The 26,248-nt window shown below is 41.4% G+C and overlaps 1 protein-coding gene across 1 annotated transcript; it reads right to left on the bottom strand.

The window, feature by feature from the left end:
* Positions 1–510: 510 nt before the first annotated feature.
* On the bottom strand, positions 511–24,903 carry LOC132817598 (cytotoxic T-lymphocyte protein 4-like). The gene is made up of 4 exons (XM_060828102.1): positions 24,793–24,903; positions 13,706–14,074; positions 10,720–10,823; positions 511–2,037 (listed from the first exon to the last, which is right to left on the bottom strand). The coding sequence occupies exons 1-4, from the start codon at positions 24,854–24,856 to the stop codon at positions 1,921–1,923; spliced, it is 654 nt and encodes a 217-aa protein (XP_060684085.1). The 5' UTR covers positions 24,857–24,903; the 3' UTR covers positions 511–1,920.
* Between the last annotated feature and the right edge of the window lie 1,345 nt (positions 24,904–26,248).

The raw sequence follows: 26,248 nt of genomic DNA, 5'->3' as shown, positions 1-26,248 counted from the left end.
CCACAAATTCTCAGAAAATATATTTGCAAATGGCTCGGTCTTTGCTAGTTTGCTACTCAGGTGAACAAGCTGTACGCCTAAAATGTAATTGAACCTGGTAAGTGACATGGCAACAAACTCAGAGTTAAGGTAGCATTAGTTCTGCGATGGAGAGAACCAGCCCTGTCATTACTGCATTTGCAAATGCAGCAGGTGCCATGAAATTTTCACAATGACTCACCGAGTTCCCAGATTATTTATAAATTCATTTCTAGAAACTGTAAGACCAGATAACAGAAACCCACCCACTGTGCGTCTACTTTTAATGTGACTGCACCAAAATTTAACCTCACAGGTTCAGAAAATGAAATTATCAATGATGCCCGCATGTCTGGGTGACATCTTTCAAGTGCCAGATGCTCCGGGACTCTCATACTCAGAAATCCGATTCAACAAATTAGACAGTTTATATCAAAAAAATTATAACTTTCTGGAACAAATTCAAACAAGACAAGATTCTTGCATCACAAAAAAAAGTATATTTCTCTGGAACAAACCTGGGAACTATAAAACTTACACGAAACAAACACGCGGTCAAGTAACTTACATGTTAAGTTGGATACACAGAGCATCATGGAGTGATTTCTGAATGGCCAGACTGGACAGAGCAACAGTGAGGGCTATGAACGTGTACAACATGCAGGAATGAATCCTCCACCAACACCATCTACTCTTAAAGTAGCATTGCCTCAGCTCTATATACATGACTTGGCCTAATTGCTTCGGTGTGGCATTCTGTTTTCCTGCTGTTTGAGTTGCGTGTATGAAAGCTTCAAACCAAAGAGAGAGCGACTGCTTACAATGGGCTACCAGGCTAGCTACCTCGAGCTACTTGGGAGCTAGCTGTCACTGTGGGCTGGGGGTGGGATTGTCAGGGACAATTTCATTTCCTCTTCAATTTGACACAAGTTAATCCCTGAAGGCGTTGGTTCAGACAGAGTATTTGAAATCAACCACACCATGTGGACTGAAATCTCAGGGAGAGCCAAATGATGCAGGAAGGCAGATCGCATGGAGTTAGTGGTCAGCACTGCTGCCTCATAGCACCAGGGACCTGAGTTCAAAACCATCCTCAAGTGACTGTCTGTGTGGAGTTTGCACATTCTCCTGGTGCCTGCATGGGCTTCCTCCGGGTGCACCGGTTTCCTCCCACAGTTCTAAAGGTAGGCAATTTGGGTGGATTGGCTATGCTAAATTGCCCATAGTGTCCAGGGATGTGTAGGCTCAGCGGATTAGCCAGGGGGAAATGCTGGATTAGAGGGGTTGTCAAAAAGCAAAGCTGCTCAGGAAGCATCCATGGTGTAGAAGAGTCGATGGTTCGAGCATAACCTCTTCATCAGGAATTCAAAATGTTGACTGTGCTTTTTCCAGCACCACACTTTTTGACTCTGATCTCCAGCATCTGCAGTCCTCACTTCCTCCTTATAGGAGTCGTGTCTGGATGGGATGCTCTTTGAAGGGTTGGTGTGAACTCTTCCACACCGTACAGATTCTATGATGTAGGAGTGACACATCTTTACACGGTGTGTTTTAAATATACAACTTTGTGGATCCAGTACTAGAGGCTAGTGTACCCTGTGAGAAAGCTCCCTCGCTCAAAGGAGGCCCAGTAATCCAACCACGTCCCCAGTGGTAGAGAACTACCTGCTCTAGCATCATTTTGTGAGGCAATGCTGCACTGATACAAAAATAACTCGAGTATCAAGACTTGTTGGTTTGAGAACAAAAATAGAGTGGCAGTAACACATCGACCATTTTACACAGCGTTTCTCCAAAGCTATCAGACTACAAAAGAGACCACATCAACTGTGCTCTGGCAAATATAGAAGCAGTTCAACTGTTACAATGAAGTTCTGTGCTTGACTAGATAAACGTTTTCTTTTAGTATTTGCGTGAAAGAGTTGTGGCCGACTCAGTGTTCCTCCTGCTATGCTCTCCACCATTGCTGGGGGCCATTTGCTCATACACAGAATTCTCCTCTTCTTTCTTTCCCACCTTCTGTGAAAGAAATGCATATATTTAGTGTCATTTCACCCAGCCATACCTTCCAGTTCACGCAACAATTAGTGGAGTTGCAGGTGGATAGGATAGTGAAGAAGGCGTTTGGTATGCTTACCTTTATTGGTCAGAGTATTGAGTACAGGAGTTGGGAGGTCATGTTGCGGCTGTACAGGACATTGATTAGGCCACTGTTGGAATATTGCGTGCAATTCTGGTCTCCTTCCTATCGGAAAGATGTTGTGAAACTTGAAAGGGTTCAGAAAAGATTTATAAGGGTGTTGCCAGGGTTGGAGGATCTGAGCTATAGTGAGAGGTCGAATAGGCTTGGGGCTGTTTTCCCTGGAGTGTCAGAGGCTGAGGGGTGACCTTATAGAGGTTTATAAAATCATGAGGGGCATGGGTAGGATAAATAGACAAAGTAATTTCCTTGGGGTGGAGGAGTCCACAACTAGAGGGATAGGTTTAGGGTGAGAGGGGAAAGATATAAAAGAGACCTAAGGGGCAAATTTTTCACACAGCGGGTGATATGTGGATGGAATGAGCTGCCAGAGGATGTGGTGGTAGCTAGTACAACTGCAACATTTAAGAGGCATTTGGATGGGTATATGAATAGGAAGGGTTTGGTGGGTGCTGGCAAGTGGGACTAAATTGGGTTGGGACATCTGGTCAGCATGGACGAGTTGGACTGAAGGGTCTGTTTCTGTCATCTCTATGACTATAATTAACTGAAAGTTAACCTTTTGGTACTCAACATTAATCCATATCTCTATGGTGTCTTCAGCCCAAGGAAATGCCCCCCAAGACAGCACAAAAACATTACCAGACGTATCAGCAGAGTTGCCATGGTCACAGAGCAATGTTTTAAATTAGAGACTAAGAGAGATAGAGTAAGTGAGCAACAAAGAGGGGGAGGCAACATGAAGTTTAAGAAGGGAATTCCAATGTTCAAAGTCAAGGAGCTAATGTCAGGGGTGCCAAAGATGGGGTATCCAAAAGACTAGAACTGGTGGAGCACAGAGATCTCAAAATGTTGTAGGACTGGAGTGGATTAGAGACATAGGGAGGCACAGGCAATGGAGGGGTTGGAGCACAAAATTAAGGATTTTATAATGAGGAATACTGGACTGGAAGCCAATATAGATGAAAGAATTGCATTGGACATATGTATCAACTTGTCACAGTTCCAGAACATCACTGCAGGAATGAATGAATGATTTATTGTCACATATATCCCGGGAGATACAGTGAAATGAGTTCTGTCGCCACGACCTGTTGTCATCTTAAGGTACAAAGAATAAAAAGAAAGTACTTGGATACAGTTCAACTTCAAAGGCTGGGGTCCCAGACATGGTTCGAGGACTTCTACGTTTTTGCTCTGGACCTACGACAGCCAGACTCTCCTGAACAGTGCACCGATATCACTGCAGTCAACGACTTGCTGTTGCCGAAACAGTTCACACTCCAAGTCTAGTGCAGCCAGGAGTTCCTGCTCCACTATCACTGTTGCTGATGCCGTTTCGCCATTGTCAGAACCCATGCATCGGCTTTATACAAAGTCAGGAGTTACTGTATTGTATGCCAATAACTCAGATGATTGAGTGGTGCATTGAACTTTGGGGATGGCATGGTGGTTCAGTGGTTAGCACTGCTGCCTCACAGCAGCAAGGACCCAGGTTCAATTCCTGCCTCAGGTGACTGTCTGTGTGGAGTTTGCAAATTCTCTCCATGTCTGTGCAGGTTTCCTCTGAATGCTCCAGCTTCCTCCCACAATCCAAAGATGTGAGCTTCGGTGAATTAGCCATGCTAAATTGCCCGTAGTGTTCAGGTGTGTGTAGGTCAGGTGAATTAGTCAGGGGTAAATGTAGGGTAACAGGGTAGGGGTAGGAGTATGGGTCTGGGGGTTACTGTTTGTCAGTTTTGGGGTCTTGTTGGGCCAAAGGGCCTGTTTCCACACTGTAGGGATTCTATTTAAAAAAAAGAAGGGCTAGAAAATAACTTTAGTTGCTCGCATTGTTTAGTGACAAAAGAAATCAAGCAAGTGTCTGAATGCCTCTGGGCACAATTACCAGATATCTGATAAATGTCAGGAAGTTGTTCAAAGGAAATGTTTACAACCTTGTCAGTTGAGTAAGAAAGCTGAAAATGTGTTGCTGGTTAAAGCACAGCAGGTTAGGCAGCATCCAAGGAAAAGGAAATTCGACGTTTCGGGCATAAGCCCTTCATCAGGAAGGGTAAGAAATTAAAGATGGAAGATAGAAGCAATACCTAACTGGGTTACATGACTATGAAGAATACTATTGTGAAAAAGGGTTACATTTGTCTTCTTGCTCTTTATAAGATCTTTACAAATTCTTTTGCTTTTATTCCTTTTGTTTCATAAACACTCTTTTGTTAAAAGTACTTTGACAGCTTCTTGTAAATATATTCAGTGACACTGTATCACTGTAATAACTAAATTGCAAAAACAAAATGGATGGTCTATCAAGCCAGGTTTCAGACTGGAACCTGACTTGTCCAACATTACCAGCAGCTGCGTTCACAACATTGTTTTGCAGTAATTTATAATAAAGCTTTTAGAAATTCAAGATTGCACAGCTAGCAGCTCCCCTTTATTTAATTAATTATTTTTATCCTCACAAAACTTGGTAAATGGCATTTCACTTTTACAAAACTTTGTTGACATGTTCTAATCTAATATCAGGTATTCTAACTGCACTGTCAAAACTTCTTGTAATAACTGATTGACAGCATTTGCCTTTAATCTACTTCAGAACTTTCTTGATGACTAATTTTAGGTTCGCAAGTATGTAGTTTCCTGTTTCTCTCTTCTTCCTTTCTTGACCAGCAGTGTTGCATTTGCTAACTTCTAAACTGTTGGGATTGATCTAGAATCTAGGGAATTTTGAAAAATTAGAGCTAGTCTATCTATTATCTTTACAGTTGTCTCTTCTAAAACCCCAATATGGACACAATCAGCTTCTAGAGTGTTGTCGGATTTTAAACCTTTGAGTACTTTTTTTCTGCTTAGATGAATTATCTTAATTGCCTCACTCTTATTAACCTCTAGATAAGAGTAGAGGGTGGAAGATAGGCAATTCTCACGCAAAGAAATCATGGCGATGGAGCAGATCTGGAGATGGAAACTCAATTAAAGTTAAACAGGGTGTAAAGTTGTAAACAGTGGTGCAACCTCAGGCAATGGCCAAGGAAGGGAATGGTGTTGAGTTGAATTTTTTGATAGGGACAAAAGACAATGGTTTCAGCTTGTTTGATGATTAGTTGGTATAAAAGTTTGGGACATCACAACTGTTGGGGGAAAATCAACACTAAGATTGCCCCATGTCTCTGTTAAAACCATGCCTGCCCCCAAGACCACACACTTCTACTGGAGTCTGGTGGATGTCCTTCTTATTCGAGATATCTTTTGTTAATGGAATCAGTTGATATTTCCGGTTCCTTTGAACCTTGCTCAGAACTGAGGAAAGGTCACTGGACCCAAAACATTCACTCTGATTTCCCTTCATGGGTTTGCTGCCAGACCTGCCGAGCTTTTCCAGCAACTTCTGTTTTTGTTTCTGATTCACAGCATCTGCAGTTGTTTCGGTTTTTATCTTTTGTTACTGCCTGGTCAGTCACATTGTTATGTTGTTTGCGCCTTCATTTAGGCTTACGAACATAAACTTTATTATTATAATTGTTTATACAGTGAGCACCTTTAAAACATTGGGGGTCGAAGGGGCTGTATAACTGAGTCGTCAATAAACTCTATTCACAAATCAAAGTGTTTTGGTTTTCTCCCTCACTGATTGACAGCTTTTACACTCCTTCTTCACTTGCTGCTCTACCTCCATTATCCTTCCATTTATAACTCAATTGCCACCACTGCTGCTCTGTGAGTGGAATGGGGTGAATTGAGAGCTAGTAAATGCTCCTCTGGGTGAGATTTCTAATCTTGTGCCTCTGTCTTATGTAATGGAAATGAGAGACCACTTTACCCTGCCATTATCCCTTTGAAGAAGGGCTTATGCCCGAAACGTCGATTCTCCTGTTCCTTGGATGCTGCCTGACCTGCTGCGCTTTTCCAGCAACACATTTTTCAGCCATTATCCCTTTGTGCCAATGTCACAAATCATTTGGCAAGATGAGTTGGGTAGATAAACGTGGAGCTGAAAATGTGTTGCTGGAAAAGTGCAGCAGGTCAGGCAGCATCCAAGGAGCAGGAGAATCGACGTTTTGGGCATGAACCCTTCTTCAGGAATGAAGAATAGATAAATGTGGAGACTGGTTCCTAAATCTCAGCATCAGACAGAAGAGTTGGGGAGTGGATGAAGAGTGATTAGCAGCTCTTACCCACCCAAAACTCCACAGCCGTGGTTGTAAGATTGCTTCCATACACATCTCAAACATGCTCAAATCTGGTCAGGGAGAAACAATCTCTGATACCTATCAGTAAAAGTGGGGAGAAATTTACAAAGGATTTCATGGCCATCGTAACGGAATCGGTGAGTCCACTGAACTCGAAACAGGCTAATTCCAATGCCCCTTTTCACAAAAGACAACAAGACAAGGAATGAAAAAAAAAACCCAATTATGATCCAGCAGCTGGGAAAATAATATAATCCTTCAAAATGACCCAAAGCTTAAGCAAACTAAAATGGGAAGTATCAACGCTGTGGATCCAGAAGGGTTAGACGGGAGATGTCCTCTGGATATGTGCTAGATGATACACTGATGGGGAGAGTTTCAGCGATCCATGTACTGAGTGGAATGCTTCTGGGATCTGCGTTTGGGAGGTAAACAGCGTGGAGTGCCTCTGGGATCTGTGCTGGGGAAATGTATCAAAGGTGCTATCTCTGGGATCTGTATTGGGAAAAGTATTGTATGCAGTGTCCCTGGAATTTGTGTTTGGGAGATGGACTGAGTGGCTAGGGTGCAGAAAGAGATGGTCAATGTAAATTGGAAGATGTTGTGAGAACACTCCACAGAGCTCTGGGGTGAGGTTACACCTCAAATATGCATCATGGTCTGGTCACAGGTTCTGCCAATGGAGCACAGAAAGTGTCAGAGAATTGAGCTGTAACTAAATACTTCAAAGGCCTTGTTGAAAGTTCTTTGGATCTGCTTCTATTATCCTTGCTGTGCCTTTATCATTTTTAAAAAAATTAAATCGTGGGATGATGGAATCATTGACTGGGCCACTATTTAGTGTCCTTGCCTAATTGACCTTGAGAAAATGATTGTAAGTTGTCTCCTTGACCTGCTGTAGGAACATGCAAAGTGCTGTTAGGGAAGGAGTTCCAGGATTTTGATCCAGCCACAGTGAAGATAGGGTGACACAGTTCTAAGTCAAGATGGTGTTTGATCTTAAGAGGAACTTGCAGGTTCCCGTGTATCTGCTGCCCTTGTCCATATGGGTGATAAAAGTCGCTGCTTGGGTAAAGTGCTGTCAAACTGCCTTGGTGATTTGGTATAATATATCTTATAGATGGTGCACATTGCTGCCAATCAATTAGACCAATTTAACCTGGATAGTGTCAGGTTTCTTGAATGCCCTTGGAGCATTCAGGCAAATGAGAAGTGCTCCATCACACTCCTAACTTGAGGTTTGGTAATATTGTAGACAAACATCAGGAGACAGGAGGTAAGTTCCTCGCTGCAGGATTTCCAGCCTCTGACCTGCTCTTGTAGTTGCAGTATTAATATGGCTGGTACAGTTCTGCTTCTGTTCAATGGGAACTCCTAGGATGTTAGTGCAAGGGAATTCAGTAATAGTAATGCCATTGATTGTGGATGCTCTTCTGTGCACTTTTGAGTCATGAATATGATTGGCCACTTTGAGTCATAGAGATGTACAGCATGGAAACAGACCCTTCGGTCCAACCTGTCCATGCTGACCAGATATCCCAACTCAATCTAGTCCCACCTGCCAGCACCTGGCCCATATCCCTCCAAACCCTTCCTATTCATATACCCATCCAAATGCCTCTTAAACATTGCAATTGTACCAGCCTCCACCACATCCTCTGGCAGCTTATTCCATACACGTACCATCCTCTGCGTGAAAAAGTTGCCCATTAGGTCTCTTTTATATCTTTCCCCACTCACCCCTCAGCCTCCGACACTCCAGGGAAAACAGCCCCAATCTGTTCAGCCTCTCCCTATAGCTCAAATCCTCCAACCCTGGCAACATCCTTGTAAATATTTTCTGAACCCTTTCAAGTTTCACAACATCTTTTCCAATAGGAAGGAGACCAGAATTGCATGCAATATTTCAACAGTGGCCTAACCAATGTCCTGCACAGCCGCAACATGACCTTCCAACTCCTGTACTCAATACTCTGACCAATAAAGGAAAGCATACCAAATGCCTTCTTCACTATCCTATTTACCTGCAATTCCACATTCAAGGAGTTATGAACCTGCACTCTAATGTCTCTTTGTTCAGCAGCACTCCCTAGAGCCTTACCATTAAGTGTATAAGTCCTGCTCAGATTTGCTTTCCCAAGAGCGTAACTAGGGAGAGAATAGGGCCCCTAAAAGATCAGTAAGGCGGCCTTTGTATGGAGCAGCAGAAAATGAGGAAGATACTAAACGAGTATTTTGCATCAGTATTTACTGTGGAAAAAGACATAGAAGATATAGAATGAGGGGAAATAGATGGTGACATCTTGAAAACTGTCCATATTACAAAGGAGGAAGTGCTGGATGTCTTGAAATGCATAAAGGTGGATAAATTCCCAGGACATGATCAGGTGTACCCTAGAATTCTGTGGGAAGCTAGGGAAGTCATTGGTGGACCACTTGTTGAGATACTTATATCATCGATAGTCACAGGTGAGGTGCCAGAAGACTGGAGGTTGGCTAACGTGGTGCCACTGTTTGAGAAGGGTGGTAAGGACAAGTCAGGGAACTATAGACCAGTGAACCTGACATCAGTGGTGGGCAAGTTGTTGGACGGAATCTTGAGGGACAGGATGTACATGTATTTGGAAAGGCAAGGATTGATTAGGGATAGTCAATTGTGCGTGGAAAATCATGTCTCACAAACTTCATTCAATTATTTGAAGAAGCAACAAAGAGGATTAATGAGGGCAGAGTGGTAGATGTGATCTATATGAACTTCAGTAAGGCGTTCGACAAGGTTCCCCAAGGGAGACAGGTCAGCAAGGTTAGGTCTCACAGAATACAGGGAGAACTAGCCTACTGGATACAGAACTGGCTCAAAGGTAGAAGACAGAGTGGTGGTTGAGGGTTGTTTTTCAGACTGGAGGCCTGTGACCACAAGGATTGGTGCTGAGTCCTCTACTTTTTGTCATTTTCATAAATGATTTGAATGCAAGCATAAGAGGTACAGTTAGTAAGTTTGCAGATGACACCAAAATTGGAGGTGTAGTGGACAGTGAAGAAGGTTACCTCAGATTACAACAGGATCTTGATCAGATCGACCAATGGGCTGAGAAGTGGCAGATAGAGTTTAATTCAGATAAATGCGAGGTGCTGCATTTGTAAAAACCCTTTGGATTCTCCCTAATTCTATTTGCCAAAGCTATCTCATGTCCCCTTTTTGCCCTCCTGATTTCCCTCTTAAGTATACTCCTATTGCCTTTATACTCTTCTAAGGATTCACTCGATCTATCCTGACATATGCTTCCTTCTTTTTCTTAACCAAACCCTCAATTTCTTCAGTCATTCAGCATTCCTTATACCTACCAGCCTTTCCTTTCACCCTGACAGGAATAAACTTTCTCTGGATTCTCGTTGTCTCATGACTGAAGGCTTCCAATTTTCCAGCCGTCCCTTTACCTGTGAACATCTGCCCCCAATCTTGCCTAACACCATCAAAATTGGCCTTTCTCCAATTTAGGACTTCAACTTTTAGATCTGGTCTATCCTTTTCCAACACTTCATAGGCTATAAAGGGCTTGGGGTGACTCAAGGCCGGGAATGGCACAAAATCAATGGAAAACATTTGATTCCTTCACTAACTTAATTTACATTTGAATCAAGAGCAGGAGAAGGCCAGTCAGCCCCTCAAGTCTGTTCCGCCATTCAGTGAGATCATACCTGATCTAATCGTAACCTCAAATCAACATTCCTACCTACCTTTGATCACTTTTTACCCCCCATGCTAACAAGAATCTATCTACCTCTACCTTAAAAACATTCAATACTTCGCTTCCACCATTTTTTCAAGGAGTTCCACAGATACGTGACCCACTGAGATAGAAAATCTCTTAACGCCAGTTATAAATGGGCGACTCTTGATTTCTAAATAGTGAGCCCCAGTCCTAGATACTTCCAAAACAAAAAGCATCCTCTCTTTACCGATCTTATGAACACCATTAAGGTTTTATATGTTTCAACCAAGTCATCACAAACCTCCAGTGGGTACAAGTCTATCTGTCTAACCTTTCCGCATCAGACAAGTCACTCATTTTGAGCATTATTCTAATAAAGCTCCCCTGAACTGCCTCCATTGCATTTACATCTTTCCTTAAGAAAGGAGACTGTTGGAAAACTCTTTACCAAAACAGAACCACCAAAAGCCGATAGATGTGGGAGACAAAGGTTTTGTCATTCAAGTGGTAGTTAGATATAGTAATGTGTATATTGTGCTGAAGGCTTCTTTTTTCTATATATTTTGTCCGTAATGGTAGTGATGTTCCATTAGACACTTACTTTAACTCTGCATATCTTCGACGTCAGTACAATGCTATAGATCATACTTGACAGAGTCAGGAAACTGAGAATCCCCATGATCAAGAGCATTACAAACTGGAAACCTGAAACACAATGAAAAACATGATTGAAAGAACATTGCATATTGAGACTATCACTTTAGGCATGTTGATATAAACAAGATTCTGATAACTGCATGCATTTCTATGAAGCAGATTTATTTTGTCAGTTAGTGTCCTAAACATGCCCAGAGATGTCTTCAAAATGGAGTTTGCAGCAATCACATTGAACTAGTGGGATGGCTCAGTGGTTAGCACTGCTGTGCCTCAGTGCATGGGATCTGGGTTCTATTCCAGCCTCGAGCAACCGTCTGTGTGAAATTTGCACTTCCTCCCAGTGCCTGCGTAGGTTTTCTCTGGGTGCTCCAGTTTCCTCCCACAGTTCCAAAGATGTGCAAGTTAAATGGATTGGCCATGGGAAATCTAGGTTTACAAGGATGGTGTAGTGGGGTGGGATGCTCTTCAGAGGGTCAGTGTGGACCTGAGTATGCCAAGTGGCCTGAGGGGATTGTATTGTATAGAAGAGACATGGGAAAGCCAATTCCTCTCCAGGAAAAGAAAGGTTTTGAAATTAGTGCTAGACCATTCAGGAGGGAAATCAGGAAGTAATGTATCACATAAATGTTGTAGAAAATTCATGTCACCCTAACCCCAATGGCTGGGACCACTAAATTCTAAAGCTGGAGGTTTTCATATTATTGCAAAATGTTATTTACGAATATGGGCAAAGCAAGTTGAGGTACATCTCAATCATTATCTAAACCAGTGACAAAATAAAGAAACGTTTCTGTTGCTATCATGCCTTTCACAATTTCTGGACTTTACAAAACAAGCCAACTAAGTACTTAATTATGAATGAATTAATTTAATTAATGATGGCTCATGCTACTAAGAATTGTGGTTTCATAATTTTATATTGCCAATCCATTTAGATTGTTAGGTGCTGATGAAAATCACAAACTGTGCAACTGTAAGAACAATGCCTTATTAATTCCTTAGCAATTAATTTCTTAATAATGAATTTGGACGTTGGTCATCAGATAGCAAATGGGGGTAGGTGGGTAAGGCAAAATACTACATTTGTACACAGGGGTCTCTTCTGATATTGGACTTTTTGCAACAGTTTAGAAGAAGCTATAATCTGTGTCTAGCCCAGTGCTGTACCTTTCTGGGACTGTTTGACAGGGACAGTGTCGAGTGAGTTTTATTCTGCATCTATCCTGGGACTGTTGGATAGAACAATATAGACGGAGCTTTACTCTGTATCTAGGCTTGTGATTTACTTGTTCTGGGACTGTTGGATGGGACAGTATATAGAATAATAGAATCACTACAGTGTGGAAACAGACCATTTGGCCCAAACGTCCACACCAACCCTTCAATAGGACATATAACATTACAGCACAGTACAGGCCCTTCGGCCCTCAATGTAGCACTGACCTGTGAAATCAATCTGAAGCCCATCTAACCTACAATTTCATTTTCATCCATATGACTATCCAATGACCGTTTAAATGCCCTTAAAGTTGGCGAGTCTACTACTGTTGCATGCAGTGCATTCTATGCCTTTACTACTCTGAGTAAAGAAATTACCTATGATATTTGTCCTCTATCTATCACGCTTCAATTTAAAGCTATACCCCTTCAAAGGGTATCTCACCCAGACCTATTCCTCTACCCTATTATTTTACATTTCTCCTAACTAATGCACCTAACCTACACATCCCTGAACACTATGGACAACTTAGCATGGCCAATTCACCTAACCTGCACATCTTTGGACTGTAGGAGGAGGAGGTGCAAACTCTACACAGACAGTCGCCCGAGGTGAGATTTGGACCTTGGCCCCTAGTGCTGTGAGGCAACAGTGCTAACCATTCTGCTCCGACATAGAGAAAGTATAGAGGAAGCTTTAATCTGATTCCAACCCAGTGCTTTTCCTAACCTGAGAGTGTTCGATGGGAAAGTATAGAGTAAGCCTTAGTCTGTATCTAAATAATTATGGGACTCTCAGATGGGGCAATACAGAGAAAGCTTTACTCTGTGTCCAATGGTGCTGTCCCTATAAAATTGATTTTATAGAGATTTATAAACTCATGAGGTGAATGGCAGGTGTCTTTTCCCTAGGGTGGCATTTTCAAGGTTAAGGAGCATATTTTTAAGGTGAGAGGAGAAATAGTTAAAAAGGCAGTGTGGATTTTGCAACTGCTCCTGGGATTGCAGGCTTAATTGAAGATTTATTGCAGTTTTATTATGGTTATTATACACAGAGGGTGGAATGAACCTCCAGAGGATGTGGTGGATGGGGGTATAATCACAATGTTTAAAAGACATTTGGATAAGTACATGAATAGAAAAGGTTTGGATGGATATGGACCAGGAGTAGGCAAGTGGGACTAGTTTAGTTTGGGATTATGTTTGTCATGGACTGGTTGGACCGAAGGATCAATTTCTGTGCTGTATGACTCTATATTTTTACAAGACATGGTATGCAATTTCTTTTACACAGAGAGTGATTTGCATATGAAATGATCTTCCCGAGGAAGTGGTAGATGTGGCTACAGTTACAACATATAAAAGACATTTAGCCAAGTACACGAATAGGAAATGTTTGGAGGGATACGGGCTAAGCACAGGAGGGTGGAACTAGTTTAGTTTGGGATTATGATTGGCATGGAATGGTTGGACCAAAAAGACAGTTTCTGTGCTGTATGACTCTATGCCTCTACAAGCCAGCGCTGCACCTTTCTGGGAGTGTTTGGTGGGGACTATGGAGAGAACTTTACTCTCTATCTAACCCTCTGTTGTACCTGTCTTCGGAGTGTTTAATTTGCCTAAAATGAAACAAGTTCCATTCACCTCTGCAATCACATTATTAAGTACACAAGGTTAACCCAGAAGTTATACAAATCCATAACTGCTCTCACATTTCTCGCAATTCTCCTTGCTGCTGATGAACATAATCGTCCCATTCCCTTGTTTCCCTTCATAAGGTGGTGGGTACAATTTCTCGATCTTGCAGAAAAAGTTGTCAATTAAAGATGAGTTGAATCCATAGAACGTGACATAAATACTGCCTGATGTCCGGTTAATCTGGCAATGCAGGAGTTCTGTAGAGTTGACATAATGTACAGATGAATTTGTTCTTCCAATGCAAACCTCTCGTGAATCTCTTTCTTTAAGAATAGTTAATTTTAGTTCTGTCTTTTCATCCCAGCTGTGGTTACACTGTAGGGTGGCCTTACCGGTGCTATCAACCTCCAAGAACCTTGGCTGGTCAACTCTTAGTCCAGCTCCTTGAAAAGACAGAAAGGCAAATCCTTAATTCGTGTTATATCTATTATAATCATTCATTTTTGTTCAATTTGTCAATACAATTAATCATTCCTGTTTGCTTTTGTGCTTATTTTTCTCTCCACCTGACTGATATCCTACCCAAATTTGTTCTCCCCAGGTTCGCCCCTCACTTGGCTTTATTGTTGGGAAGCTAAAACTTACTGGTGAAGTCAGAAGCTGATTTGGTCCTGTGGGGGTGAGTTACATTGTGATCATCTGGAGCAAGCCATGCAGAGGAACCAAGCAAAGCCCAAAGATCCTAACAGCAGTAAAGAAATTAGTGCACTTGGCTCCAATTGGAATGACACTTTTCTTTAGCCCAACTTACCAAAACCAGGAATACTACAGAGACAGCAAAAGAGAAATGAAAAACAGAGAGGGAGAGAGAGAGGAAGAGAGTTGCAAACAAGTTGCAGACACACATTCCAGCTCCTTTGCAAATACCAAGGTCATACAAACTGCTATGGAGAAATATACAATCTGCTTTTTTGGTCATGGTTAAGCAATAAATATTAGCTAGGCAAAGTCCTTTGATCAATTTGAAATAGAAGCATAGGATATTTTACAATCAACACACTAATGATCAGGTCTGGGACATGGTTATAGATAGCCAAGAGACCTCATCTAAGACTGTCTCATTGGTGGGATATGGACCCAAACATCCTAGCTTATGGATATTCAGACATTCTGGATTAGAGGGATCACATTTACAGTACCATCTAAATAAAAAGACATTGGTTAAGGCTTGCTAAAACATTAGGACCAGAACTTGGGAAATGTAGGTCTGCATGTTGTTGGCATCCACCAAGAAGACAATTTGAAACTTTGAATTTTAATTCCAAATGCAGCTCATAATTTTGTGAATATAATGTAATCTGTATATTATCACAGTATAATAGAGTATTACATGAATCAAAAAGACTTGAATTCATACAATTCTTGCAAAAGCACCCTGAACTAGAGAGAAAGAATGAAAAGCTTTTGAAATAGTATCATGGTGTAACATAGGATTTCAGCATATTGGCCATTTTGTACAGACCCTGCGAAAAAGATTTACAGGGATGTTACCGATACTACAGGGTTTGTGTTATAAGGAGAGGCTGGATAGGCTGGGGCTATTTTCTCTAGATTGTTGGAGGCTAATGGAAGGGTGGGCTTATAAAATCAGGTTTATAAAATCATGACGAGCATAGATAAAGTGAAAAGCAAAGATCTCTTCCCTTAAGTCAGGGAGTCTAAAACTAGAGGGCATTTGTTTAAGGTGTAAGGGGAAGGATTTAAAAGGGACCTGTAGGACAACATTTTCACATGGGGGTGATGGGTGTATGGAACAAGCTACCAATGGAAGTGGTAGAGGTGAATACAATTACAACATTTAAAATACATTTAGACAAGCACATGGATAGGAAAGGTTTAGAGGGATATGAGCCAAATGCAAGGAAACGGGACTAGTTCAGTGTATGAAACCTGGTCGGCTTGGATGAGTTGGGCCAAAGGATCTGTTTGACTTGAGAACAGATAATCTGCTTTTTGGCAATAATCAAATATAAATCCTGTTCATTCCAAATAGCTCGATGGGACCTTTGGCATTGACCTGAGTGGGTAAATAGAGCTGCTGACAGAATAGTACAACAGCCCTGTGTCAACCTAGACTTTGTGCTCAAGCCCCTGGAATTGTAATTGAACTCTCACCTTTCTAACTCAGAAGGCAGACTATCACCCACAGAGCCATTTCCTTCCCCTACCTCTGGCTGGTAGCTGGATATATAGGGGTATGATAGAATAGAATGATGACAGAATCCCTGCAGTGTCAAAGCAGACCATTCGGCCCTCTGACCCTTTGTTTAGCATTCCTCCCAAGGTCACACTTTCCTTGTAACCCTACTTGTCTCCTGCCTAATCCATCTCACTGTACATTCCTGGACACTACGGGCAATTTAGTATGCCCAATTCACCTAACCTGCACATCTTGGGACTGTGGGAGGAAACAAGAACACTTGGAGGAAACCCATGCACACACAGGGAGAACGTATAAACTCCACACAGTTGCCTGAGGGTGGAATCAAACCCAAGTCCCTGGCATTGTGAGGTAGCAGGGCTAATCACTGAGCCACTGTGCCACCCCATGGTACACCGATATCCAGTCTCAAACAGTTAAATACCTGTCAACTGTTTTATTGGCTAGCCTCACAAGGGAATAGAGATTTTCAGTGCGTTACAGGCTTTATTGAGCTTTACTGAACTGCAGCTGTGACCCTTCCAACCTGTGGTTCCAACATTATTCACAGCTACCAGTTAGTCACACTTAAAATGACAGTAAAATTGACACTGGTTCAATGTATGAACAGGATTCCAGTGTTGTCAAATCTTACATCATGGTTTGTCTCATCGTCAGTGGCTTTGGAGCTTGTAGCATTTCTAAAATTCTTGACAATGGGCAAGGAGTGAGGTAAATCATCACGTATTCAGAAATTAAAAGGGCTGACGGAATATAGTCAACATCTCATATGACGTAATTTAGCATTTATCGTGGAAATGATACAGCAGTAATTTTACAGATTGTGATCTTTGTTTTTTAATTTGCCTCTTCCGGAGGGGTTGGGGAAAGGTTCCACTTTGATCAGCAACTCAGTTCAACTGCTGACACACAGAAAATGGGTCACTCTCCAACCTTTGCTCATTCATTCATGGGATAGCAACGTTCCTTTATCTTACAGCAAAAGGGAAAGGTAAACCTTTACACCAGTGACGAGCATCAAAAATGTAATGAGCTCTGGGAATTCCTGGGATTTTCGGGAACAGCAAAATTGTTATTTTAGATTCTGTTCATAACTTGGCCTGTTGAAACAGAGCTAATCTGACCTATTAAACAGCAAAGATACAAAGTTAAAATGGACACATCAAACGCTCTTGCAATAACATCATAAATGATTTCACGTTTGCCATTGAAAATTACAAAAAATGGATTTGTTTAATGAGGTGCATGAATGAATAGAATCTGAAACACCTCCCTTGTAAGCATCTACCACTGTTACTGTCTTCTGTCATTTTTGGAATCAATTTCAGTGTTAGCAGTCTCAGACTCTCTCCAATTACCGCCTCAGTCTGGGTAATAACATCAAAACTGCAGCACAGAAACAGTCCATTCAGTCTCAGCTTGGGTTCACATTCCTCACTAGCCCCCTCCGACTTGCATGACCTCTTCCAACCCAGAACTCATATTCCTCCAATCCCTTCTCTCTCTTGTAGGCATTAAACTCCTTAAACATATCAAGGCTTCAACAATTCCAATTCACACTATCACACCCTCTGTGTAAACAAAAAACTTCCTAAATTCTTTATTTGATGTGTTCATGCCTACCATATATTTTTTTGCTCCTTTGCTCCTATAGAATTGAATCACAGAATGCCCTTGAAAATCTTAGCATGAGCAATTTAATTCATCCCACACCCTGCCTGTTCTCCACAGCCCTGCAGTTTTCTCCTCTCCCTGTGTTTATCCAATTGCCTTGTAAAAATTACAATTAAACATGCCTCTGCCTTTCTATCAGTGCATTTTGGTTTTTAACCCGTTGCTGCACTGCACCCTTTCTGTGCTTCCACACCCTTTCTATAATGCGGCCGCATTTGGAATATTGCGTACAGTTCTGGTCACTGCGTTATGGGAAGGATGTGGAAGCTTTGTAAAAGGTGCAGAGGAGATTTACCAGAATGTTGCCTGGTATGGAGGGAGGAAAGGCTGAGGGACTTGAGGCTGTTTTTCGTTAGAGAGAAGGTTGAGAGGTGTCTTTAATAGAGGTATACAAGATTATCAGAGGATTAGATAGGGTGGACGGTGAAAGAGCCTTTTTCCTTGGACGGTGATGGTTAGCATGAGGTGACATAGTTTTAAATTGAGGGGTGATAGATATAAGACAGATGTCAGAGGTAGGTTCTTTACTCAGAGAGTAGTAAGTGGAATGCCCTGCCTGCAACAGTAGTGGACTCATCAACATTAAGGGCATTTGAATGGTCATTGGATAAACATCAGATGATATTGGAATAGTGTAGGTTAGATGGGCTTCAGATTGCTTTCACAGACTGGTGCAACATTGAGGGCTGAAGGGCCTGTAATGTTCAATGTTCTATGCTTGTAGCTTTTCAACTCTGATCAAATGGTTGAAATACTGACATTGTATTTTCTGGATGTCAGTTTTTAGAGGTTTTCTTTTGCTTTTGCAATTTTACTACCCCTTCAATTGTCTAAGGAATAAAAATAAAGAAATATAGCAACAGGAGTAGGCCATTCAGCCCATAGAGCTTGCCCCACTATTCTAGTTCGTGGGTGATCATCTCCTCAATGTTATTTTCCTGCATTATCCTCATATCCTTTAATATGATTAATCTCCAAAAATCAATTGATTTCAATCTTTCCTGCTCAATGATAGAGCTTCCACAATGCCTTGGAGAGAGAATTTGATTTATTTAAAAAAAACCTAACTTAGTTTTCTAATCAACCTATTCAGAGATGTTATTACACAGCTCTGAAGCAGGTGGGAGTTGAATCCAGGTCTCTTGGTTCAAGGGTAGAGACTTTACCTCTGTGCCACAAGAAGACCCTAGAAAGAAATGGAACATTTCACAAATTTGCATAACCACCCTCTTAAATGAAGAAATTCTCTCTCTCAGTTTTAAATAGTCTGCTCTTTATCTTGAGATTGCTTACCCTGGTTTTAAAGTCACTTGTCTGGCAAAATTGGAGGTGTAGTGGACAGAGAGAAAGGCTATCTCAGAGTACAATGGGACCTTGACCAAATGGGCCAATGGGCCGAGGAGTGCCAGATGGAGTTTTCTTTAAATAAATGTTAGGTGTTTCATTTTGGGAAGACAAATCATGGCAGGACTTATATGCTTAATGATAGGGTCCTGGGGAGTGTTGCCAAACAAAGAGACCTTGGGGTGCAGGTTCATAGCTCCTTGAACGTGGAGTCATGGGTAAATAGCACAGTGAAAAAGGCATTTGGTACAAGCCTTTACTGGTCAGTGCATTGAGTATAGGAGTTGGGGTATCATCTTGCAGCTATACAGTACATTTGTTAGGTCATTTTGGAATACTACATACAATTCAGGTTGCCTGCTATAAGAAAGATGTTGTTAAACTTGAAAGGGTGTGGAAGAGAGTTACAAGGATGTTTCTGAGATTAGAAGGTTTGGGTTTAGGGAGAGGCTGAATTAGGCTGGGGCTATTTTCCTCAGATGGTCAAAGTTTTTTTTCGATGAGAGGAGAAAGGTTTAACAGGGACCTGAGGGACAGTGTTTTCACACAGAAGGCTTGTGTATGGAATGCACTGTCAGAGGAAGTGATAGGTGCAGGTACAGTTATAACATTTAGAAGACATTTGGACAGATACATAATTGGGAAAGATTTAGAGGGATATGGATACAGGCAAAAGGGACTAGTTTACTTTGGCAACTTAGTCAGCATGGACAAGTTGGACTGAAGGGTCTGTTTCCGTGCTGTATGATTCTAAAATCCCACCCAATTTGGTGGCATCAGCAAATTTGGAAATATTACAATTGATTCCATATCCAGTGAAAATAGTCCCCACCTATCCAGCCTCTCATTATAACTCAAACCTTGCAGTCCCAGTAATATTCTGGAAAATCTTTTCTGAACCTTCTCCAGTTAATAATATCCTTCTTTTCGGAGGCCAACCAGAAACTGTATACAATACTCCGCAAGTGGCCTCATCATCATCCTGTAAAACTGCAATAGGACACTCCAACTCTTGTGAGGAGTTGGACTGTGGAAGGATCACTGGATCTGAAACGTTAACTTTGATTTCTATTCACAGATGCTGACAGACCTGCTGTGCTTTTCCAGCAATTTCTGTGCCCTGTATTCAATGACCTCAATAATGAAGATAAGCAGTCAAGCACCTTCTCAAGCATCCTGTCTACCCATGACGCAACTTTCAAAGAATTACGTACCTGCATCCCTAGACCTCCTTGTTTGACAACACTTAGGGCCCTATCAAAGTCCTGCCAGAATTTTGAAAGATGACCAACGCAGCATCCACTATCTCAATTTTTACTTCCTTCAACATTTTGGGATGCAGCTAATCGAACCTGGTCAAAGAGATTTATGACCCTCAATCCAGCTCTGTTTTCAAGTACTACCTCTTTAGTAATTTCTTTTAACACTTCAGTTATAGATGTTCCTCGGGTGCTTTATTTCTGTGAGATTTCCTGCATCATCTTCCGTGAAGACAGATGCAAAATAAGTGTTCGGTTTCTTCACCATTTTCCTGCCCTTCAATATAAATTTCCTTGGGGCCACATTTATCCTTGCTAATCGTTTTCCTTTCTCATATTGATATGAACGTTCATCCTCACCTTTATGTTCCTCACTACCTTGTCTTCGTATGTCTTAACTTCTTTCATTAACTATGATTGAATCACCTTTCCCTTTTGACATTTATACTTTGGAGGAGTGTATATCTGTTGTAAACCTTGCAATATTTATATAAATACTAAATAATGCCTGTTTTCCATCAAAATGTATTGTAATTTTCCAAATTCATTCTAGTCAACTTGCTCTTCAGTTTCATTTGCTCAAATTTAAGACCTTAGTTTCAGAATGAAATATGACTCATTTAAACTTCATGTGAAATTCTATCATATTACTATGATACTATATGCTGAAGGCTTCTTTTCAGTAAGGTTATTAATTAGCCCTTTCTTGTTACACATCAAATCCAAAACAGCCTGAGAGGCTGATGGTGACCCTATAGAGGTTTATAAAATCATGAGGGGCATGGAAAGGGTAAATAGACAAAGTCTTTTCTCCGGGGTGGAGTAGTCCAGAACCAAAAGGCATAGGTTTAGGGTGAGAGGAGAAAAATTTTAAAGGGACCTAAGGGGTAACTTTTTCACGCAGTGGGCGGTACGTGTACAGAATGAGCTGCCAGAGGAAGTGGTAGCGGCTGGTACAGTTACAGCATTTGAAAGGCATCTTGATGGGCATATGAATAGGAGGGGTTTAAAGGGATATGGGCCAAATGATGGCAAATGGGACTAGATTAGGTTAGGATGGAACATGGAACATGGAAATGTACAGCACAGAACAGGCCCTTCGGCCCACTATGTTGTGCCGAGGATTATTCCTAATCTAAAATAAAATAACCTAACCTACTGTTCATGTGCATGTCCAGCAGTCACTTGAATTTCCCTAAAGACTCTGCTTCCACCACCACCGTTGGCAACGCATTCACAACTCTGTGTAAAGAACCTACCTCCGACGTCTCCTCTATACCTTCCTCCTAATATCTTAAAACTATGACCCCTCGTGCCAGTCAGTCCTGTCCTGGGGAAAAGTCTCTGGCCATTGAATCTATCCATGCCTCTCATTACCTTGTATACATCGATCAGGTCACTTCTCTTCCTCTTTCCAGCGAGAAAAGTCTGAGCTTAGTCAACCTTTCTTTGTAAGACAAGCCCTCCAATCCAGACAGCATCCTCGTAAAATTCTTTGCACCCTCTCCTAAGCTTCTGTATCTTTCCTATTGTTTTACATCTTTCTTTCCCTCAAAAATGAACTCACTTTTGCAAGGCAGGAGTCCAGTAGTCAAGTGACCAATCTTCCCGAGACTCAACTGTAAGTGTCAAATTGTTCAATTTGGGAAAACAATTCTGTCCTCACAAACATTCAAGTACAATTTCTAGCTGATGTGTTTGGATAGTGATAAGAGCAGGAACCCAAGCTATTTCTAGGCTAAAGGTGTGAAAGCCGAAATGTCTTGATTGTTATCATAGTTGAGGTCAGTTAGTTCAGTACAGAATTGGAATCAAAAATACAGAGTTTGAGAATTTTACAGCTCAATAATAGACTAGTTTTGCGTTACTGTATACCAGGTAACTGTGAGGTGCTTTAAAACTCCACTGCCGATCGGCATACCTGTACCGTGCGCACTGACTCATTAACCATAGTCTCATATAATCCCTACATTTGGTCCAATAAATTCGCATCGACCTTCCAAAGAGCATCCTACCCAGAAGCACCCCCCTACCTCTTCCCTGTATCCCTGCAATTCCTACGGCTAATTCACCTAGCCTGTACATCACAGGCAATTTAGCATGGCTAATCCACTTAGATTGCACATCTTTGAACTGCAAGCAGAAACCCACACAGACATGGGAGATTGTGCAAACTCCACACAACAACACGCGGGGGGTGGAATCAAAACTGGGTCCCTGGTGCTGTGAGGCAGCAGTACTCACACTGAGTCACCATGCTGCCCATAATCATTTTTTAGTATGGATTGCCTTGCTCAAGTGCTTACATCAGTGTCTAATTCTGATTTGTTACCAGCATCACAGAAATTGATAGCTTGGCCTGAACTACTTCATATCACCAGAATTTAACTAGATGATGTAATGGAGCTAAACAATATTTCAGTGTTGAATCTCAGCTACTTTTTCTATCGGTCATAATAAAAAAAACACAAATAAATTGATCTGGACAATATACATCAATCCAGGTTATTGGGCATACACAAAAAAAAGTGTCAAACTTAGCACTAAATTGGCAACATAACAAGGCCAAACAACTGTTGGAGTTGGGAAAGCAAACAGTCCCACACTGGAGTAATCTCAGGAATTTTGGCTAAGGTTAATTTATCTGGTCGACATGGGCGAATTGGACCAAAGGGTTTCTGTGCCATACATCTCTATGACTCTAGTTGACTCCTCAATATAATGTTCCAGAATTCCACGCAGGAATTCATGTTCCACAGTGTACTGCTGACTTAGCTAACCCAGTCTATAAGCAACTGTATTATCCATCTTACATTTATCTCTAATTTCCAGATTTATGGAGGGCTCAACATCAGTATTACAGTGTGGTGTTCTATAGAAAACTCTCATCAATGTTTGTTACCTGTTGGCTGTTTCCACCCACATTGATTCTACATCTTGATTCTTCAAGCAATGATTCCCTTTTACTAAAGTTAACCTTTATCCTATTTAAATAAAGAATAAACCTAATAGTCAATTCTCAGTCGCCCTGTAGCCACTTTCTTGCAATGGAAGTTATTACATTTCCGCTTACTTCAAATTCTGCTTTTGAATCATCAGCTTTTTTGTGAATACTTCATGCATTCAGATTGATAAACTTCAATTCAGCCTTTTTAACATTGTTCTCCATTCTGATCATATTCGATGGTTAGCATTTGTTCATCTATTCTCTATGTTTAGTCACAACTTTCCTTTTTTTCAACTGGTTTTGGCACTCTTAAGTTCCTTCTTAGGGTTCCACCCACTGCCAAACAAGTTTATATCCTTCCCAACAGCACAAGTAAATCTTCTTGCCAGAATGTTAATCTGGTCCCGCCAAGAGGCAACATGTCCAAAGTGGACAGGTAGCTTAAACACCAGTTTTCCAGCCATTTATTTAGTTGCGGAATTGTCCTGTTGCTATGCCCACTAGCATGCGAGACTGATAGTAAACTTGAGATTACTGCTTTGGAAGTTTGCTTTTCAGTCTCCTTCTGATTTCATGCCTCCCATGAAATCTACTTTCAGGCTCTCATCCATTAGAGAGGTGCTGGAAAAATCCTGACCCAAATAGTTGGTACCAACTCAGGACCATGGCCTCTGGCTGTTCATTCTCCCCCAGGAGAATGTCCTAAAGCCAGTCTCAGGGAGGCAACACACCATCAGCTGCCTGTCTGTTCCCCTAAAGAATCCCCTGTTAATACCGCTCTTCCTCTCCTCTTCCTTCCCTCCAGTACAGCCGAGCTACTAATGGGGCCACTGACTTGGCTCTAGCTGTACTTCTCTGAAGAACCAGTGGCTTCACTAGTATCCAAAGTGGAAAACTGATGTGCGAGTGAGATCATCTAAGAAGACTTCTGTACTAACTGTCTAGTGGTCACCTTTAAGCTGTGGAGTGACTATCTCCCATTTCGGAGCAATGTGCACCCTTTAGTGATGCCTTGTGACATCCTGATGACATCAAAGATGCTGCTCCTTTCTACTTTCACTACTACAGCTTTACAGCATCGGTTTTAATGCAAAACTCCTATCCATCAGAAGTCGGCTCTTTCCACCATTTATCCAAAGTCCATGCACACACATCGCCAACTGGCATCTATTGTGAAGTTATCAGAAGGTAGAGTCTCGGCTCTTTACAGTTCAAGGCATGGAGGCAAATCTATCCCCCAACTCCAAGAATTCCAAACACCAACAACTTTCTGAGAGAAGAAATTCATCTTCATCTCCACTGTTCTCATCCAAGGAATCAGCCCAGAGAACCTACTCTGAATTTTCTTCGGTGTAAGCATATCCCTCTTTAAGAGACTGAAACTAGACACAGTACTTGATGTGCGATCTCATTAATACCCTGTACAGTTGTAGAAAGATTTTGGCACTTCTTTCCTCCAGCATTACCGTTACCTTCCTAATTACTGGCTATATGAGTGCTAATCTTTTTCGTGATTCATATAGAAGGACATCCAGATCCCTCAATATTCTGCAATCTCTCTCCATTTATAAAAATATTCTATTCTTCCAGCCACACTGGACAACCTCATATTTACCCATCTGCCAAATAAATCCCTGCTCACTTTGCCTGTCCAAGTACTTTTGGAAATTCTTAGTATTCTATTTACAATAATTCACAACCAAATGGCGTTCTTACCATCCAATCTCTGAGCTGTGTAGATCCAAAGAAAAACTACCAATAGGTTTCGGGGACAAGCCATGAGTTTGACGCTCTGGTACTGAACTGCATTTATTGTAAATAGCACTTTTGAATTCAGAACCTTACATACACATGATACTCTGTGATAGGAAATGGTTTGTGGTAGTGAAGAGGAGGGACTGGGGAAAGTTACGTGATTACATCTGCACTAGAAGTACTGACAATGACTCTCCGATTTCCCTTTCTCTCTCCTACACTCTTTCAAGTTCACTGCTCCCCTTTACTCTCATGATGGAACAGTTGACACTGAACTGAAGTGGCTTTTCAGGCTAGTGCTGTTGTTTTGTTTCCACCCCTCCAGATGTTGGCACCGCAGAAAGGCGGCTGCACTGTGGGTAAAGGATTCCTTTTGCCAAATCAAAACAGTGGCAGCACCATACCTTCGGCTGACAGGAAACTCTCTCCCTTTGTCCTTAGCAGCTTGGAAATATCAATTTCAGTGACAGACATGGAGGGAATCCATGACAGAAAACAGCAGAGGAAAGAGTAAAATGGCAAAAGAGGAAAATACAAAGAGGGGATGGAAGAAAGAAATGAAAAAAAATTGACAAATAGGAAGGAAGATTTTGGATGATTAAGAATTAAGTACAGAAAAAGTGTGAGACTGAGAAAATACAGAACTATAGATAAAAGATCATGAAACTGGATAGAAGTTGAAAAACAAACAGGGGAATTTGAAGAGGCTTTCATCTGTATGTTATGGTTGTGCTGTTACAAATGAACTGACTGCATGGAAAAAATATGAAACTTTACTCATTGCCTCAGTTATTATACTTTCAGTATGATCTTCAATTCCCAGCTATTTAGTGTTTGGCTCTCCAATCACAGCAATATGTTTGCAGTTGACTGTCTGCTTAACCACTCCCCTCACCTTGTTCCCAGTAAGACCCTTACACTTTCCCTCATATACTGGAACATATAAAACACTATAATGTCTTGAATCATGATTCTAGTGTCATCTTTGAAGGAACAGATGATCCTTGGTTTCTTTTCAAAATGACCAACCACCTCCTTAAATACCTCTTCTTGCCATCCACAACTGTAAGACATTTATAAATTTATTGCTCATTAAAATTATGACCATCCACTCAGTTGCCTTTCCTGCTTTTGTTTCTCTTCATAACTTACCAAGTCAAAATCACCCAGTTCACACCAAAACACTGAACAAACCTCTCTGTCCTGGCATCACTTCAACTTTCCTCTGCCAGCTTTTTGACATTCATCTACAGTTCTTTAGACCTTATTATTTTTAAAAAATACTAATCATCCATGTGTCCTTGTGTTAACTGATATTGCAAATGGTTTTCACTCATCATGTACCCACCTCCTCTTTCAAAATTACTCCCTATTAAATAAAATCCTCAGCTCCTCCCTCTCGTAAGCAGCTGCCTCC

This window comes from Hemiscyllium ocellatum, chromosome 7, assembly GCF_020745735.1.
Source record: "Hemiscyllium ocellatum isolate sHemOce1 chromosome 7, sHemOce1.pat.X.cur, whole genome shotgun sequence".
NCBI lineage: Eukaryota > Metazoa > Chordata > Chondrichthyes > Orectolobiformes > Hemiscylliidae > Hemiscyllium > Hemiscyllium ocellatum.
The sequence above is the reverse complement of the archived record's forward strand: the minus strand, read 5'-3'. Positions and strand labels throughout refer to the sequence as shown.